We start from the raw sequence: 21,302 nt of genomic DNA, 5'->3' as shown, positions 1-21,302 counted from the left end.
TTTACTAAAAACTCAATAATGGAAACTTTTCCACTTATTTTTATATAACGTCCATTTCTGAATAGCTAGGTATATTTCATCATTTGCTATTCATTGCAGGCTTGGGGTGCGCTGCACATTACCTTTGTGGATTATGGAAAGGTGTCGTTATCGAACCCAGTACGCCAAACCCTATTTTTATATGAAGATGCGGTGAATGGTGGGAAGCTGAAGGCCGTAACGGCTGCTGAAAGACTTCGTCAAATCCATCCATGTGTTGTACGTATTTATGTTTTGAAAGATAAAGTAACGTAACTGTACAACTACAACTAATAACTGTACAAGGTTTTACAAAATACGCGGAACATTGTAATTTTTGCAACGATTCGTTGTTGAGATATTTGTGTCGAATTCGTTGCAGCTTTAAACAGTCGAAAACTAATCATAAAACATAATGAGATGCGTATAGGATTGATACTAATACATCGCGTTAAGATTTTTGATGAAAATTTCTACAGCCATTACATTATATTGATTGGGTTTCGCGTATTTTTGTAAGAAACCTGGTTTCAAATAAATCATTAAAATATATTTCCTCTCATTCAGGTATCATCTGGATATTCCATTAAAATTCCTATGCCTGGTCATTCTGTCGCGGAAGCACAACTGGATGAAACTACTGAAACAATAAATACCTTGAACGATCTTGTTATGCAGCACGATGTAGTTTTTTTACTTACAGATTCCCGAGAAAGTCGCTGGCTACCGTCAATGTTGTCTACATACCATGGAAAGGTATTGTATTTATTTGAAATGTTTAACTGATAATTCGTTTCTGTTGGTAGCTAATTATTATTGTAGACCATGAAAGCCTGGGTTCCTGGGTTTAGAGGGTTGAATTGATAGCGCAAGTGATCGAATGGTCTTTTCACTGCTACGTTCAATTGTTGTAATTCTGTATAGCGCCCAATTGTCGTTGTTTTAACTAGTCGGTGAACGTTTCAATTTGTGTTGCGAATAATTTTACGTTTTTGTTGTGTCTTATCACGGGGCGCCACGAAAGTCTTGGAACTGAAAACCACCGTTTAAGAGCCCCCGTACACTACAGACTTTTATTCAGCCGACAGTTTGGTCGGATCGGCCTACTGGTGCAAAAACCGACCCAACTGAATCGGTGTAATGTGCGCACATGCATACCTCTCCGTGCTGATTAAGAAGCCGACCGAACTATAGGCCCATTTATACGTTGCTAGTAGCTGACTTGACAGTGAGCAGCTACTGACCCGGTGGGCTCGCTTGACAATTGGTTGACTCGCCTTGTCCGTTCACACAATGTGAGCTGCTGGCAAGAAACTAGATACTACGGCACGGGTTTACCAGAGATGCCAGGCGATTTTTCAAATGTCCTTCAGATAGTCAGAAACAGCAATCAGGTCCGAATTTGTCAGATGATTGATCCGAAATCGACTTCTTTGTTGACAGTTTTCGTCTTAGGTTTTCAGTTGAATTTATCATTACACAATTTTATCGCGAAACACATGCTGGTCGTACTGTGTGCTGAATTTCTTTGAACTGAAGGTACTATCCGAAAAAAGCAGAAAAAAAAAGGATTCGGGCCAGGAATTGGATGCAAAGAAAAGGAGCAACAAATACAATATTGAAGGAACTCTACGATGATGATCCCCGAGAGTACAGAGCAGTGTTGAGAATAACACCTGAAAAAGTGAAAAAACTGTTGAATTTAATTGCTCCACAAATACAACGCCAAAATACACTCATAAAAGAGGAATAAATACTCGTCAAAAACTAAAATAATGAATGAAAATCTACTTTTTTAAATCGAATATGTATTCTGTTTCTTAGAACAATACTTTTTGACGTAGAACTACCTCTTTAATTAAGGGTGCCAAATCAGAAAACAGGTCACGTTTTTATGAAATAAAGTTAACGTTAATAACTATTTTTGCCGTGAACGGATTCTGGCGATTCACATACCAAACGAATCAGAAATTCCCTAAGATTTGTTTGATAAGCTATACATTACAATCCCATAGTCTGTATATGGTTTAAATTGATGAAAATTGAAAACATTCCCATTTCCTCTTACATTTGTTCTGTCCAGTTGTATGCTTTCCCAAACAGAGCTGTCAATAACGAGCAACTTATCGAACGACTTATCGTCAAGTCTCCTTGAACGAAGGAAAAAAAGAAGAACGAAGGGGCCTAGAGTATAAACAGTGGATCTTGCTGACTTCATTCTTCGTCAGGACACCGACTGGACAACACCGTTGCTGGGCGAGCTTGACGGCGAGGGATCGAATGCCTTTCTCAAGGCAATGAGGATGGAGGAGTAATATGAGGGAAGAATAGAGTTTTCCAAAGGCCTTTTTGAAGGCTAGAGATGAATGAACTGAAGAAGTTTAAAGTCTCTTTAATTCATCAAGGAAACGAAGGAAAGGCAAACTTTCAGTATCATTCTAGTTACGAAACAATGAACATCGCTTGTTCTTCCTTGTTTTGCGCCATCACATGCCTTTGTTTCGGACTGAGCTGTGAATGCGACCAAATTAGGGGCTGTCCACATACCACGTGGACAGAAAAAGCACGATTTTAAACTCCCCCCTCCCCCTCCGTGGACAAGCGTGGACATTTTCATACCCCTCCCCCTGTTGTCCACGTGGACATTTTTCTTGATTTTATTAGAATAATTCGGAAAATAACTGAACTGCGCATGAATTAAATTTTAATTCCATTTATGTTTATTTTGTTTCAAATTTTACTTGCTGAACCCTGCCACGTTTGCCGTGGCTCATTTGTGTTTTATGACAGAAAAATGAGTAGTAAATATTCCATATAATTCCATATGAGTTTAATTTTGAAATACTTGTATGTTCTTTGTTTTTTGCTTTTAAAAGGCTTTAAACTTTGCAGTTCATTCGCCTCTAATTAAAATACTTGTAATACTTTGTTTTTCTATTATCTTAAAGGCTATCTGCTATCTGGTTTGTCAACACGGAAACGCACAATATCCAGTTGAACAATCCGCATCCGAAAATAAATTACAAAATTCCAAGGATTGATCTTGAGCAAAGCCAATCGAATAAAATTAAATAGATTTAAAATCACTATCAGATACAATTTAAGCTCACTATTCTTGAACACATGCAAAGAATTGTGTTGCTGTCGCATAGAATACATATTCAATACTAGAAAGTTAATTTACTTTCACAGATTTATTTCTGAAGTGTGCTCATTTCATGTGGAAAGCTTGAAGCTTCTTGAGGCGTTGGCAGTAGCAACAACAATTTTTGAAGTGGCTCGTATGTTGTGTTCTAATATGAGCTCCATCAGAGCTCGAGTTTTTGAAGCGCACAAAAACGAACAGAACGATTTTATATACATAGACTCTTTTTCTATCATTTAAAAAGAATTAAAAAAAAAAAGATAAAGTAGGAAGCATGTACTGATATCTATAGATCCTCACTTGACAAAGGATGAGGAGTAAAAGGTCGAAATTTTTCAGAGATTTCGGAACGCCTGAATCTTCGATATAAATGATGACATTAAGATAAAAAATACAGCATTTTCAAGCAACAAATTTCTAGTGTGTGATGTGTATATGTGTTGTAGATAAAATACTTTGCAAGAACAGATGAAGCGTTTGTAGTTTGTTTTGAAAGTTTCTCTAGATTTTGAGAATATATGCTTACAAGCAATCCAATCAACATGATTATTTTGCGTCCATTCAATTCATAGAGAGTTTCAGTAGAACTATTTACTACAGAGGTATTCTCTATCGAATGAAAAATTATTCTTTGATTTCGAATTAAGAATATTTCATGAAATAATGAACGCACAGCAAATCGATGGTCAAATCTACTCATCGCAATCTTGGAAATATTTAATACATGGTCCAGTTGATGCTTTGACGAATGCATTATTTTATAACAGAGTTAGAGCGTTTCAAAGATCACTCAAAACATTTTCGACATTTCGCCACAGGAAATGTCTGTTCATTCACACGATCAATTCACATTTAGTCATCAGCGCAATAGAAACCTTTTCCGCAATAGTTTCAAAGGGTACTAATACCTTATTAAAAATATTTTCAATATCTATATATATTTTTTTATTTTTCAACTGCTTATTGACCATCCTGCATTGAGTGTCTAGATAGCTTCCAAAATGCTCGTGGGGAAAAAACATCAGAAAACTCACGACTCAATATTTTTTTACTAATCTTGCACGATAAGTTATTTGTATTGCTCTTTAGTTTTCCTCCACTTAAATCCTTATTAAAACGTCACAGTTTACCAGAGAGCAATTCAACGCCAAATTAATCCTCCGATCCTCCCCATTTTATTGAAATTTTGTTCATTTTTTCCAAAAATGTCCCTGAAGCCTGTTGCCCGATTGAAACTTTTTTTTTTTTTGAGAAATTCATTAACCTTCTATTATTTTTTTTTACAAATGTTCAAACTATTGAGAAAACTTTCTCATAAATTGAATAAAATATCGAAAACTATTATATCTGTTTAAAATAATATTATTATATATATACTTAAGCTGATCCGAAAAATTTGAAGAGATAGGGGATCATAAAAAATCTTCCACGCAGATGATCAAATCTTAACTACGAAAGAATTATTGAACTTTCCTTGAGACCGGTTTTTTGCCTTAAAATGACTGAACTGAAAATTCAAAAAGTGCGCACGATGCTTTCATTTGAAAATTTGCATAAAATTATGTTGTGAACACATTTAAATTAGTGGAAGATAACAAGAAGGATAATAGTGTGGTGTCAAGGAAGGAACAGTAGAGTGGTTGGAGAGCTTCAGTTTGGCTGATAGAAACAATCCAGTTTATCATGCATTTTTGGAAAATTAATTAAAAACACAAGATTTGAAGTTGGTTCCTTACATTTAAAAGTTGATCCTGGGTTCTATTAATTTGAAAGTTTTACAATTGCATTCTATACTAAATTTTCTTATCTTTCCAATGAACAGTATAATTATTCTAAGGAGCGTACTTTCTAAATTAGAGTTATTTCAAAACATAAAATTAGACTTAACAAAAATTCAACAATTTTCTAGTTGAGAATTGACTACATGCCTAGGATTTTTTCATCAAATATGATCCTCTATCACCTCCTGAAATATTCTATAATTTATCAGAACACTGGCTCAATTGTTTTAAGTTGACGACTAGTGATGCATAGACAATCTCCTGCAAATGTAAATATTTATTCCTAGAAATTAATGGAAAGAAAATACTTTGGAAAAATGATTTTACACGCAATTCTGTATGAAAAACTATACAGACGTTATTATCATATATTGTTCTCGAGATATAACAAAACGTATAGAAAATTATATTTGATAAAAATCATTTACGCATATCATGGAATCTCAACCATTATGGAATCGTTTAATTTTTATAGTTTTGGCTATGAGGGCTCTGCATATCCCGTAACTATAAAAGTTCGATCATAGGAAATAGTTGGTCATTCACAATTTACGTGAGATATTTTTATAATACAGATTTCACTGAAGAAGATCCATGATATGAGAGAAAATATATGAACGTTTGACTGGGCAGCACTCTCAGGCTTCTCAATCCGTTTATTGATAAATACGCAGAGAAAATTCTTCCTGTCCACGTGGACTCAGTCTATACCCCCTCCCCCCTCTCCGTGGACAAGAGTGGACATTTTCTTACCCCCTACCACCCCTAAAGTTGTCCACGTGGTATGTGGACAGCCCCTTACTTACTCTTTGATTGCAATCATTGCATCAAACTGACGTCATTGCATTAATGTTTTGAGCTACACAATTGTGTGGATATATTTGCGCTAGCGTATTAGTAATGAATCTCTGCTGATGCAAATATTCAGTCTTTTTCCAAGCAGTGAACATTGTTTGTTTTCTGTCATCATAAAGGCTTCGTTGGTGCCTTTGACATTGCATCAATGTTATGAACTGACGCTATGGTGAAGCAGGTGTTAAGATTGTGCACCAAAAAAGTATTCGGGGAATACCAAGTTATTCAATCAGTTATAATAAGTTATTAATTTATTTGGGTTCGCGTGCAGATAGAATTTATTTCGCTTATTTAGACACCAAGAAAGTAAATGTCGCTTTGGAATTTTGTAAGTGTTTTGGTTTCGCTTGCCAGTAGCAAATCTTTCTTCACTAAGGATGACAGCTGCGCTTATCTCGAGTATGTATCGTTCTGCGAGCACAAGAATGAATTATCAAACAATTATCGTCAAATGATTCTACAATTAAAAAAACATTCCAGAGCGACCAAACTGGTAGATTTCAAAATTTTCGTAGCATTATAAGGTAATATCCGCAGTTATAATCAAGCGACTTAAATTAAACTACAGCGTAGTTCTACGTTAACAATGCGGTCGTGTCTTGAACACAACCTCCTATAATTTTATTTGCAAGTTGTGAGTGAACTTTGAATGAAAATTTTGCCCGATAATGATTTCATATTTAGATTCTCAAGAAAACTATCTCAAAAAGAAAACGTGCCCCGCCAGCGTGCAAAACAAAATAACAATGATTTCGTTTAGAAACTATGAGGGTTTTATTTGTTTTTCCAATAATTTTCAAGTCTATAAATATCTTCGCATATTTTAAAATATCTTAAAAATAGAGACATTTTTTTACATTTGGCATCCATGATTCGAGCGTTAAATTCTGTTTTTGACGTTTTGAGGGATGTGAGTGCGAGTAAATTCAAAAAACTTTGAAGTAGCTCGCACGCCGGATCACACATGACACTAACTGTCGTGATGTGTTCACACGGTGTGAGTAGCTGCACTGCAGTAACTGACTAGATCGACTCGTATGCTTACTCGTACCGTCTGAACCCGACTTATCGGTCGACAAGTCAGTATGCAGTCTGTGGGGGCTCTAATTGTTCGTCGTGTTCAACTGTTGTCGTTTTTGTTCGATCGGTCATTGTTTCAATTATAGGGGACTGTTGCGACAGCACGAAACAGAATTCCGGTTCTTTGAACTTTATTTAGGAAAGTTAAAAAAATCCCTTCATGGGAAAAACAAATAGGTTAGTTTTTTTACATTTTTTTCAATTCGGCTTGCCTACTCACGTTTAGTGTCGTCTTATACTCGCACTACGCAACGTTGATCTTTGTTAAATAGCTAATACAAATTTTAAGCTAGATTTCAAATGGATAAAATACTCTTACAAATTCGAAGAAATTCAAGATAAATTATTTACCTGCACAAGCTAGCTGATTTCTTTTTTACTGATTTGATTATTTTTTCTTCACATGACAGCTAATAGGGTGCGGCTCTCCAAAGTCGATTCAAGGTTGTTGGACTAAAGGTTCGTCACACGCAGAGGTGTGACAGGGACAATTGATAACTCGCAGGGATCCGTACAGATGACGGTGGTGTGTATTGTCACTTAAACTGTAAATAGTGTAGTGTGTTGTTCACCTTTTGCGTTGAATGCATTTATCGTGGTGAAATTAGGCGGCTGCTGGTCCACCGTAATGGCAGGTGTCCCCGGCTCCGCATTCAGTGTGCGAGGCCACAACGGCGGAGGACGCGTTTTGGGGGAGCGACCGTACCAGCGTATATGGACCCCAGTGGTAATCATGGGGAGTTGATCGTGCTGCAGATTACTGGCGTGGATGACAACGGCAAAGACAAGACTCTCCCTTCCGCGCCCTTCCTCATCAGTACGTCCATCGAAACCTGGGCAGGAGAAATCGATGGCGCTTTCGCCGAGAGCAGCAGTGTGGCATACGCGCTGAAAGTGCGGAATCAGAACCAAGCAAAAAGATTGCTCGAATGAATTCGGCTCTGTTACAGCTGAATTGCTAAATGAACCTGATAAAATAAATTGTTTGGACCAATCTAGCCGACGGAACAAAGGTGAGGGTTACGTACCACCAGTATCTCAACTGTGTCAAGTGCGTTGTGAGTTGTGGACAGACCATTGAAATGTGCAAATCGTCAGCTATCCCCAAGACCAAAGTCACAGGTGCTAGGAGAATTAGGTGGCAAACCGGACCGACTACCTTCGTGAACAGTCCAACGATAATCCTGACAATTGATGGTACGTACACGCCAGAGTTCATCGAGTTTGCCAAATCCCAAATGCCAACGGCCCTTGTTAGCATTAGAATTGAGCTAGTTGCACAATATAGTAGGTGGTACGAATTCAGAACTGATAAGTCAAAAACTAGCCTCCATCCCAAATGCCAACGGCCCTTGTTCTGCAGAAAATGTCAAATTAACGAACACAGTCTCGCTTCCCGCTGCTTTCCAGATTATCAAAAAGAAAACACAATTCAAAAAAACAAAGTTGAAAGAGAAGTGGATTATATGACCGCACGCCTAATCTTCGAGACAGAGCATAGCCGGCAACAAAGTTACGCTGACGTCTCCAGGATGGTAAGTGAATTAAATCACACATCGAAAACAGAGGCTGCCCCGGATAAAAGACACAACGATCTAGTGAAAATAATTGAGGAGAAGGACCTCCTAATCGCCAACAATGGCCGCTTTAATTGAAGCGCAACGCACCGAGGCTGCTCAAAATGCAGTGAACATGAAGTCATTGGTCGAAAAGTGGACCAGATGGCTAACATTTTAGCGGCCATGGAGCAGCGACTGATCCTGAAGGAGGAAGCGATCGCTTCTCAACAAGAAGAAGTTATTGTAGCTAAATCATTGTTGACCCGCACCAGTACCATCAATGCATCCAACCCCCTCGCGTTCGATGAACACCTCCACCACACCAAGAAAAGTTATTCCAACACTCAAAACCATCCCGGAAGAAGCGACAGGTAGCGCAAAACTCTAACCAAGATTACCTCTTCGACTCCGACTCTGATTCCGAAGAACTAAGTGCCATTTATAAAAACAATCCCAGTGCATCGCTCTACCTGGTCGAGAAACAACGCAATCGCTCCCGTAATGCCATTCGAGAGCTCGGGGCGCACAAAGGCGGAAACGCCCGTTCCCCAATGGACCACGTAGCAGCAGAACGAGACATCGGGACGCACAAAAGCGGAAACGCTCGTTCCCCGACGGACTACGTGGGACTCCAGCAGCTGCATCTTCTAAATTCTGTCAGCTATTTTTGTCATCGCCGAAGAACTGACCTCCGAGCCGGTCGTTCGCACTGCTCGAGCACACCAGCCTCGTTTATTTATTTATTTATCACCGTCTTCGCCCTAGCCGTACAGACTGAAAATATAACTTTACTTAAACTACTTAAATTATACAATGGACCTGATTACGAACGTCACTTCACGGTGAAAACGGAGTGAAATGCATACAAATTGCATACAATTCATTTCGTTCTCACCGTGAAGTGACGTTCGTGATCAGGCCCAATATTCCTAATCCTTCTTTGAAACGACAGATTCATATCGTACTCATCACTCACATTATTTTTTTGTTTTTTTTTATTTATTCGACAAATCAACGAGTATACAGAACCCAAATGACGCTTACGTACTAAATTATAATTAAAAACTTAATAACTAGACGGAGTATTGACGTAGGACTACGTCTTTCATTTCTATACCGGGGTGTAAAACCAAAGTTTCGAGAACGAAAGCGTTACGCCGGAGACCGAGATTTTGAGCGTTAATAGCTCTTAAACAACTGAACGAAATGGTATGATAAACACTTCATTTGAAAGATAAAATGTCTACGCGTCATATACTTGTTACTTTTTCATCCAAAAACTTGTTTCAATAGTCTTAAAATTGCTTTCAAAACAGGCTATTGAAATCACCAATCGGTATATAAGCGAGCGCCGCTCGTAAACCCACTCAGTTATGATTGAACAGCGATTGGAGCATGTTGTCGCTGTTGTTGTGAAGCTAATTTCGTTTATCATGAAAGCGCTGATGAACGGTGTCACCAAGAGCCTGTTTGTGCACTTAAGGCCAAAAGGGAATCCATTAGGAGGAGAGTGATGCGACGGTTCCGCTTGAAACATCGGAGCAGCCGCCACACACACACACACATACACGCGCGGAATTCTCGTTGCTGAAAAATAATCTGCCAGTTCCCCTGGGAATTGAAAAATACATTCATGCGAAATAGTTTATTTTAATGTTTTCTATCCATATAACACTGCAACCAAATACATTTGGTTTTGTTATTTTTCAATCAATCGCAATTAACAGGAAAGCTTCTGAATATTTTTTCCCCATCAGTGGAAATTTTCGTATTCAATGTTGGATGCATAACATGAAAAACGGAAAATGTTTTACATCGCGAAAATCAAGTCATTTTCGAGCGATTATTTGCTTTCTACTCATATAATGCTGCGACCAAATACATTTCGTTTTGGATTTTTTCAATCAAGTGCGATCAACGTAAGACCACGTCTTTCGGCAATTTATTAGAGGTGCAATGAATATTTAGGAATTCCCGCTCTACGCGCACTGGCAAACAATGTTTACTCAACAATTTCTCAAACGAGAAATGGGTGTTGTGAGAAAGGATTAGCGAACGCGAAAACGACAAACGGGAGAAAGATACGTTTGGAGGTTGAAGGAAATTGGCAGAAAACTTCTTCATTCTATCATTCAAATAATGTGATTCATACCACATCGTTTTGCCAGAAAGAGATTATTAATGCTCAAAGGAGGAATCGAGTCCTCCGAGGAAATTACCCAGCGCAAATTAGAGTCGACTATCGATTACGGCATTCGTACACAAATAATTTTATAATGCAGTTTCACCAAAGTGATTTCTTCGGATATATTCACTACATCATATCATGTATTTCATATTCTTCATTAAGAAATCCATATCCATGGCACCTATCGGTAACGAATTATTATCGAAACCACGATTTTCGCTAAATGCTCCTTTTAGTTCGGCCTGTAAAAAACTTTTCTAAACACTAATCCATCAAATTTGGAGCCCTGAAAAGGGCCGTTGATTATATGCTAAGCTAATATAGCAAGCTCTCCTCGGATACGATGGGCCAGCTAGATGTCCTTGGGCATGATGTGACGCGTTTTGCATGGATAGCACACAAATTGGTATCTTCGAATAAGCCTCCTGCAGCGTCATAGCCGCGGAACTTTGGAAGCGCAAGTCGGTTTTGAAGTCCTGAGCAATTCCACGAACCAAATGCTGCAAAGGTAGCTTGCGGATCAGCAATTCGGTCGACTTCCGATAGCGATGAATTTCACGCAAAGTTCCCGGTCGATAGCGATGTGGCTTCTCCACCTATCCTGCTGCTGGTGCGCTTATCCGAGCTGACTTCGTGTGCCTTACCACCGAATGACTAACGAGCTGTCTGCGAAAGACTAACGAGCTCGAGTCCTCACGGTGCGAGAGTAGAGTAAGAAATGAACGAAAGCAAAGGAAGCGTCATTTTATAAACCATAAAAGTATAGAATCTAAATCCCACCCTTATTATATTCGTGAGTATACAGTAAGCTTATACAATAAAGAGGGTGGGGTTTACATTCGATTCTTTTATGTTTTATAAAATGACACTTCCCTTGCTTTCGTTCATTTCATTCTTTGTGTGGACACCGACTGGATAACATCGTTGCTAGACGGGCTGGACGGCGAGGGATCGAGTGCCTTTCTCAAGGCAAGAGGGCGGAGGTGGTAGCGCTGGAGTAAAATAGAGTAGTGTTTTCAAAGGGCCTTTCTCAAGGCTAGAGACGAATGAACTGAAAAAGTTTAAAGTCTCTATAATACAATACCATTACCATTACCATTTCGTTCATTTCTTACTCTACTCTCGCACCGTGAGGACTCGTTTCATCGGGACTAAGCAGACAGCTCGTTAGTCCTTCGGTGGTTAGGCACCACGAAAGCAGCTCGGATAAGCGCATCAGCCGCAGGAAGCGTGAAGAAGCCACATCGCTATCGACCGGGAACTTCGCATGGAATTCGTCGCTATCAGAAGTCGACCGAATTGCTGATCCGCAAGCTACCTTTGCAGCGTTTGGTTCGTGGAATTGCTCAGGACTTCAAAACCGACTTGCGCTTCCAAAGTTCCGCGGTTATGACGCTGCAGGAGGCTTATTAGAAGATACCAATTTGTGTGCTATCCATGCAAAACGCGTCACATCATGCCCAAGGACATCCAGCTGGCCCATCGTATCCGAGGAGAGCGTGCTATATTAGCTTAGCATATAATCAACAGCCCTTTTCAGGGCTCCAAATTTGATGGATTAGAGTTCAGAAAAGTTTTTTACAGGCCGAACTGAAAGGAGTATTTAGCGAAAATCGTGGTGTCGATGATAATTCGATACCGATAGGTGCCATGGATATGGATTTCATAATGAAAAATATGAAATATATGACATGATGTAGTGAATATATCCCCATATCGAAGAAATCACTTTGATGAAACTGTTTACCGTTTGTCGTTTTTAATTGTTGGGAAAGGGCATTATTTCTGCTGACTAAATTCCAAGAAAAAATCCATTCCTTCTTTAAGCGTGATTCATTCTGCTTCGGATCAACGGAACAGTATGATAATCATTTCGTACAAAAGATAAAATTTCCAAGAGTTATATGATTGCTATTTATTGAGTCGAAAAATTGTTTCAATAGCTTAATGATAGCTTCGAAACAGGTTATTGAAATCATTCGTATCCGTATGTAGCGCGCCCACTTGGAAACCCATTAATCTTATTGGAATGTAAGATGGGGAAGCTCATACTTACGTCTATGCATTATGCTGTACACTACAGACTTTTTTTTCCGTACTGATTAAGAAGCCGACCGAACTATCGGTCGACAAGTCAGTCTGCAGTCGGCGAGGGCTCTTAATTTCGTTTTTGCAGGCCGAACCGAAAAAAATTCAGTCGAGTTAACTCTTTTTTACAGTAATGCTTTTGAATCCGGACACTTTGCATTACATTCAATATCATACCACAGCCATAACATTTTTTTCATGTTGAATTTATGCGATTAATAGTTGATAATATAGTTACTGATAGTTTCTTGATAGTTACTAATCAATCGCATTAATTCAACATGCAGAAAATGTTGTGGCTGCGGTATGGTATTATATGTAACGCAAAGTGTCCGGATTCAAATACATTACTGTATACTTACTTCGATGTTATTCGTTTCTCTCTCAGGGTAAGCAACGAAGGGTGGGGTTTAGATTCTATACTTTTATGGTTTATAAAATGACGATTCCTTTGCTTTCGTTCATTTCTTACTCTACTCTCGCACCGTGACGACTCGTTTGTTTGGGACCAAGCAGATAGCTAGTTAGTCTTTCAGTGGTAAGGCACATGAAACCAGCTCGGATAAGCGCACCAGCCGCAGGATAGGTGAAGAAGCCACATCGCTATCGACCGGGAACTTTGCGTGAAATTCATCGCTATCGGAAGTCGACCGAATTGCTGATCCGCAAGCTACCTTTGCAGCTTTTGGATCGTGGAATTGCTCAGGACTTCAAAACAGACTTGCGCTTCCAAAGTTCCGCGGTTATGACGCTGCAGGAGGCTTATTCGAAGATACCAATTTGTGTGCTATCCACGCAAAACGCGTCACATCATGCCCAAGGACATTCAGCTGGCCCATCGAATCCAAGGAAAGGGTGCTATATTAGCTTAGCATATAATCAACGGCCCTTTTCAGGGCTCCAAATTTGATGGATTAGAGTTTAGAAAAGTTTTTTACAGGCCAAACTAAAACGAGAATTTTCGTTTGGATGCCATACAGCATCGAGAAAATTCCGGAAAGATCTAATCGTTGCTGAAAAATAATCTGCCAGTTCCCTGGGAATTGAAGAATACATCCATGCGAAAGAGTTTATTTTAATGTTTTCAAATTATATGGCGAACACAGCGACCAAATACATTTGATTTCGTAATTTTTCAATCAAGTGTAATTAGCTGGAAAGCTTCTGAAGATTATTCTTTCCCATCAGTAGGATATTTTCGTATCCAATATTGGATGCATAACATGAAAAACGGAAAATGTTTCGTATCGCGAAAATTATATAATTTTCAATCGACTCAGTCGCCGAAATTTTCATACTCAGAGAGTTCATTCTCCTCTAGTTTGCCTTCCAAATTGCCATCGTAAACCACACCTTCTCTCGATTCAATCACGCACGAAAAGCATACTGAAATGATATTCAACATCGTTACTGAACGAGCTGAACGGCGAGGGATCGAGGGATTCATTACCTGGCCTGACCTGACCTGAAATGCAATCAGTTTGTTTTAACTGTGAGGGAGCGCAGAAAAGCCGATGCTGATACTCTCGTGACCAAGAGAGTATCAGCATCGAAATACGGTTCCTCGGGAAGACATAGAAGCAGCCGCCACACCCACACACATACACGCGCGCAACTCTTTTCATTTGCTGGTTATCGAGAGGAAACCTGGAAAGAAATGATCGTTGCTGAAAAATAATCTGCCAGTTCCCCTTGGAATTGAAAATTACATTCAAGCGAGTTTATTTTAATGTTTTCTATCCATATAATACTGCGACCACATACATTTGGTTTTGTGATTTGTCAATCAAGTGCAGTTAGCAGGAAAGCTTCTGAAGATTATTCTTCAGAACAAGGTTTTTTGTATCCAATATTGGATGCATAAAACCTTGAGTCTCCAACGTAACACTCTCGTTTTTTAAGCCACCCAAATATTTATTTATTCATTCATTCAGGATGGATTTAGATTCAACTTCAAACAAATGATCTCTAAATCAACGATAGTCCTACGTCACCCTTGCGGTTATACCATAGATATAACCCACTTCCTGTTTTTAAAAATATGTTCTTTACATCTCACGGTACTTTCTAGGCTATTTTATTCTTACAGAGACGAACCAGCCCAGGAGGCTGAAAGTCTCTATAATAAAGAATAAAAAAACGGATTTAGACTATTAATACAACTCTCCCTCTCGGTAGCCATTGAATATGTTTTCAGCCTTCTTTCGTAGTGGAGGAGGCGATCTGGCGTAGTGGTATCATCCGTACCTCTCACGCTAAAGGTCACGAGTTCAATTCTCACTCCCGGCATTCTTCGAAAAATGGAAGCAAAAGTGACGAACCACCCAAAGAGTGTTGAAGTCACTATACAGAAAAAAAATCGTAGAAGAATAATTTACTCGTTTTGTAATTCGGCTAAAGCTGTCTTGTTTATTTCCTATTTTTTTTTTAAATAAACTTGAAGCGAAAAAGATGCTCTTGGGCCGAAATGTTCAAAACATTTTCTAGAAGGAGATTTCACAGGACATTTAAAAATCCTGACAAATTCTTAACTAAACTCTCTAGTAAGCATGAATGAAGACTGGATGGAAACAAAAACTAATTTTAGTGTTCCCTTCAAAGTGATTGAATTCAATCGCCTTGAATGGGAAGAAGGTGTTCCTAAAACAGGAAGTGGGTTATATCTATGGTATAACCGCAAGGGTGACGTAGGACTATCTTTGATTTAGAGATCATTTGTTTGAAGTTGAATCTAAATCCATCCTGTATGAATGAATAAATAAATATTTGGGTGACTTAAAAAACGAGAGTGTTACGTTGGAGACTCAAGGTTTTATGCATCCAATATTGGATACAAAAAACCTTGTTCTGAAGAATAATCTTCAGAAGCTTTCCTGCTAACTGCACTTGATTGACAAATCACAAAACCAAATGTATGTGGTCGCAGTATTATATGGATAGAAAACATTAAAATAAACTCGCTTGAATGTAATTTTCAATTCCAAGGGGAACTGGCAGATTATTTTTCAGCAACGATCATTTCTTTCCAGGTTTCCTCTCGATAACCAGCAAATGAAAAGAGTTGCGCGCGTGTATGTGTGTGGGTGTGGCGGCTGCTTCTATGTCTTCCCGAGGAACCGTATTTCGATGCTGATACTCTCTTGGTCACGAGAGTATCAGCATCGGCTTTTCTGCGCTCCCTCACAGTTAAAACAAACTGATTGCATTTCAGGTCAGGTCAGGCCAGGTAATGAATCCCTCGATCCCTCGCCGTTCAGCTCGTTCAGTAACGATGTTGAATATCATTTCAGTATGCTTTTCGTGCGTGATTGAATCGAGAGAAGGTGTGGTTTACGATGGCAATTTGGAAGGCAAACTAGAGGAGAATGAACTCTCTGAGTATGAAAATTTCGGCGACTGAGTCGATTGAAAATTATATAATTTTCGCGATACGAAACATTTTCCGTTTTTCATGTTATGCATCCAATATTGGATACGAAAATATCCTACTGATGGGAAAGAATAATCTTCAGAAGCTTTCCAGCTAATTACACTTGATTGAAAAATTACGAAATCAAATGTATTTGGTCGCTGTGTTCGCCATATAATTAGTAAACATTAAAATAAACTCTTTCGCATGGATGTATTCTTCAATTCCCACGGAACTGGCAGATTATTTTTCAGCAACGATTAGATCTTTCCGGAATTTTCTCGATGCTGTATGGCATCCAAACGAAAATTCTCGTTTCAGTTTGGCCTGCAAAAAACTTTTCTAAACTCTAATCCATCAAATTGGGAGCCCTGAAAAGGGCCGATGATTATATGCCAAGCTAATATAGCACCCTTTCCTTGGATTCGATGGGCCAGCTGAATGTCCTTGGGCATGATGTGACGCGTTTTGCGTGGATAGCACACAAATTTGTATCTTCGAATAAGCCTCCAGCAGCGTCATAACCGCGGAACTTTGGAAGCGCAAGTCTGTTTTGAAGTCCTGAGCAATTCCACGATCCAAAAGCTGCAAAGGTAGCTTGCGGATCAGCAATTCGGTCGACTTCCGATAGCGATGAATTTCACGCAAAGTTCCCGGTCGATAGCGATGTGGCTTCTTCACCTATCCTGCGGCTGGTGCGCTTATCCGAGGTGCTTTCGTGTGCCTTACCACTGAAAGACTAACTAGCTATCTGCTTGGTCCCAAACAAACGAGTCGTCACGGTGCGAGAGTAGAGTAAGAAATGAACGAAAGCAAAGGAAGCGTCATTTTATAAACCATAAAAGTATAGAATCTAAACCCCACCCTTAGTATATTCGTTGCTTACCCTGAGAGAGAAACGAATAACATCGAAGTAAGTATACAGTAATGTATTTGAATCCGGACACTTTGCGTTACATTTAATACCATACCGCAGCCACAACATTTTCTGCATGTTGAATTAATGCGATTGATTAGTAACTATCAAGAAACTATCAGTAACTATATTAGCAACTATTAATCGCATAAATTCAACATGAAAAAACAGGAAGTGGGTTATATCTATGGTATAACCGCAAGGGTGACGTAGGACTATCGTTGATTTAGAGATCATTTGTTTGAAGTTGAATCTAAATCCATCCTGAATGAATGAATAAATAAATATTTGGGTGGCTTAAAAAACGAGAGTGTTACGTTGGAGACTCAAGGTTTTATGCATCCAATATTGGATACAAAAAACCTTGTTCTGAAGAATAATCTTCAGAAGCTTTCCTGCTAACTGCACTTGATTGACAAATCACAAAACCAAATGTATGTGGTCGCAGTATTATATGGATAGAAAACATTAAAATAAACTCGCTTGAATGTAATTTTCAATTCCAAGGGGAACTGGCAGATTATTTTTCAGCAACGATCATTTCTTTCCAGGTTTCCTCTCGATAACCAGCAAATGAAAAGAGTTGCGCGCGTGTATGTGTGTGGGTGTGGCGGCTGCTTCTATGTCTTCCCGAGGAACCGTATTTCGATGCTGATACTCTCTTGGTCACGAGAGTATCAGCATCGGCTTTTCTGCGCTCCCTCACAGTTAAAACAAACTGATTGCATTTCAGGTCAGGTCAGGCCAGGTAATGAATCCCTCGATCCCTCGCCGTTCAGCTCGTTCAGTAACGATGTTGAATATCATTTCAGTATGCTTTTCGTGCGTGATTGAATCGAGAGAAGGTGTGGTTTACGATGGCAATTTGGAAGGCAAACTAGAGGAGAATGAACTCTCTGAGTATGAAAATTTCGGCGACTGAGTCGATTGAAAATTATATAATTTTCGCGATACGAAACATTTTCCGTTTTTCATGTTATGCATCCAATATTGGATACGAAAATATCCTACTGATGGGAAAGAATAATCTTCAGAAGCTTTCCAGCTAATTACACTTGATTGAAAAATTACGAAATCAAATGTATTTGGTCGCTGTGTTCGCCATATAATTTGAAAACATTAAAATAAACTCTTTCGCATGGATGTATTCTTCAATTCCCAGGGAACTGGCAGATTATTTTTCAGCAACGATTAGATCTTTCCGGAATTTTCTCGATGCTGTATGGCATCCAAACGAAAATTCTCGTTTTAGTTTGGCCTGTAAAAAACTTTTCTAAACTCTAATCCATCAAATTTGGAGCCCTGAAAAGGGCCGTTGATTATATGCTAAGCTAATATAGCACCCTTTCCTTGGATTCGATGGGCCAGCTGAATGTCCTTGGGCATGATGTGACGCGTTTTGCGTGGATAGCACACAAATTGGTATCTTCGAATAAGCCTCCTGCAGCGTCATAACCGCGGAACTTTGGAAGCGCAAGTCTGTTTTGAAGTCCTGAGCAATTCCACGATCCAAAAGCTGCAAAGGTAGCTTGCGGATCAGCAATTCGGTCGACTTCCGATAGCGATGAATTTCACGCAAAGTTCCCGGTCGATAGCGATGTGGCTTCTTCACCTATCCTGCGGCTGGTGCGCTTATCCGAGCTGGTTTCATGTGCCTTACCACTGAAAGACTAACTAGCTATCTGCTTGGTCCCAAACAAACGAGTCGTCACGGTGCGAGAGTAGAGTAAGAAATGAACGAAAGCAAAGGAATCGTCATTTTATAAACCATAAAAGTATAGAATCTAAACCCCACCCTTCGTTGCTTACCCTGAGAGAGAAACGAATAACATCGAAGTAAGTATACAGTAATGTATTTGAATCCGGACACTTTGCGTTACATATAATACCATACCGCAGCCACAACATTTTCTGCATGTTGAATTAATGCGATTGATTAGTAACTATCAAGAAACTATCAGTAACTATATTATCAACTATTAATCGCATAAATTCAACATGAAAAAAATGTTATGGCTGTGGTATGATATTGAATGTAATGCAAAGTGTCCGGATTCAAAAGCATTACTGTAAAAAAGAGTTAACTCGACTGAATTTTTTTCGGTTCGGCCTGCAAAAACGAAATTAAGAGCCCTCGCCGACTGCAGACTGACTTGTCGACCGATAGTTCGGTCGGCTTCTTAATCAGTACGGAAAAAAAAGTCTGTAGTGTACAGCATAATGCATAGACGTAAGTATGAGCTTCCCCATCTTACATTCCAATAAGATTAATGGGTTTCCAAGTGGGCGCGCTACATACGGATACGAATGATTTCAATAACCTGTTTCGAAGCTATCATTAAGCTATTGAAACAATTTTTCGACTCAATAAATAGCAATCATATAACTCTTGGAAATTTTATCTTTTGTACGAAATGATTATCATACTGTTCCGTTGATCCGAAGCAGAATGAATCACGCTTAAAGAAGGAATGGATTTTTTCTTGGAATTTAGTCAGCAGAAATAATGCCCTTTCCCAACAATTAAAAACGACAAACGGTAAACAGTTTCATCAAAGTGATTTCTTCGATATGGGGATATATTCACTACATCATGTCATATATTTCATATTTTTCATTATGAAATCCATATCCATGGCACCTATCGGTATCGAATTATCATCGACACCACGATTTTCGCTAAATACTCCTTTCAGTTCGGCCTGTAAAAAACTTTTCTGAACTCTAATCCATCAAATTTGGAGCCCTGAAAAGGGCTGTTGATTATATGCTAAGCTAATATAGCACGCTCTCCTCGGATACGATGGGCCAGCTGGATGTCCTTGGGCATGATGTGACGCGTTTTGCATGGATAGCACACAAATTGGTATCTTCTAATAAGCCTCCTGCAGCGTCATAACCGCGGAACTTTGGAAGCGCAAGTCGGTTTTGAAGTCCTGAGCAATTCCACGAACCAAACGCTGCAAAGGTAGCTTGCGGATCAGCAATTCGGTCGACTTCTGATAGCGACGAATTCCATGCGAAGTTCCCGGTCGATAGCGATGTGGCTTCTTCACGCTTCCTGCGGCTGATGCGCTTATCCGAGCTGCTTTCGTGGTGCCTAACCACCGAAGGACTAACGAGCTGTCTGCTTAGTCCCGATGAAACGAGTCCTCACGGTGCGAGAGTAGAGTAAGAAATGAACGAAAGCAAGGGAAGTGTCATTTTATAAAACATAAAAGAATCGAATGTAAACCCCACCCTCTTTATTGTATAAGCTTACTGTATACTCACGAATATAATAAGGGTGGGATTTAGATTCTATACTTTTATGGTTTATAAAATGACGCTTCCTTTGCTTTCGTTCATTTCTTACTCTACTCTCGCACCGTGAGGACTCGAGCTCGTTAGTCTTTCGCAGACAGCTCGTTAGTCATTCGGTGGTAAGGCACACGAAGTCAGCTCGGATAAGCGCACCAGCAGCAGGATAGGTGGAGAAGCCACATCGCTATCGACCGGGAACTTTGCGTGAAATTCATCGCTATCGGAAGTCGACCGAATTGCTGATCCGCAAGCTACCTTTGCAGCATTTGGTTCGTGGAATTGCTCAGGACTTCAAAACCGACTTGCGCTTCCAAAGTTCCGCGGCTATGACGCTGCAGGAGGCTTATTCGAAGATACCAATTTGTGTGCTATCCATGCAAAACGCGTCACATCATGCCCAAGGACATCTAGCTGGCCCATCGTATCCGAGGAGAGCTTGCTATATTAGCTTAGCATATAATCAACGGCCCTTTTCAGGGCTCCAAATTTGATGGATTAGTGTTTAGAAAAGTTTTTTACAGGCCGAACTAAAAGGAGCATTTAGCGAAAATCGTGGTTTCGATAATAATTCGTTACCGATAGGTGCCATGGATATGGATTTCTTAATGAAGAATATGAAATACATGATATGATGTAGTGAATATATCCGAAGAAATCACTTTGGTGAAACTGCATTATAAAATTATTTGTGTACGAATGCCGTAATCGATAGTCGACTCTAATTTGCGCTGGGTAATTTCCTCGGAGGACTCGATTCCTCCTTTGAGCATTAATAATCTCTTTCTGGCAAAACGATGTGGTATGAATCACATTATTTGAATGATAGAATGAAGAAGTTTTCTGCCAATTTCCTTCAACCTCCAAACGTATCTTTCTCCCGTTTGTCGTTTTCGCGTTCGCTAATCCTTTCTCACAACACCCATTTCTCGTTTGAGAAATTGTTGAGTAAACATTGTTTGC

The 21,302-nt window shown here is 39.4% G+C and overlaps 1 protein-coding gene across 4 annotated transcripts in view; it reads left to right on the top strand.

The window, feature by feature from the left end:
- The window catches only part of LOC129770892 (uncharacterized), a 91,331-nt gene that overhangs the window by 43,603 nt on the left and 26,426 nt on the right, over positions 1-21,302 (top strand). For all 4 annotated transcript variants that reach the window (XM_055774066.1, XM_055774063.1, XM_055774065.1 and 1 more), the window contains 2 exons: positions 100-258; positions 586-774. In XM_055774066.1, coding sequence (XP_055630041.1) covers positions 100-258; positions 586-774 — 348 coding nt within the window. The remainder of the gene's footprint in view (positions 1-99; positions 259-585; positions 775-21,302) is intronic.

The sequence above is a fragment of the Toxorhynchites rutilus genome, chromosome 2 (assembly GCF_029784135.1).
Source record: "Toxorhynchites rutilus septentrionalis strain SRP chromosome 2, ASM2978413v1, whole genome shotgun sequence".
NCBI classification, from domain to species: Eukaryota; Metazoa; Arthropoda; class Insecta; order Diptera; family Culicidae; genus Toxorhynchites; species Toxorhynchites rutilus.
The sequence above is the reverse complement of the archived record's forward strand: the minus strand, read 5'-3'. Positions and strand labels throughout refer to the sequence as shown.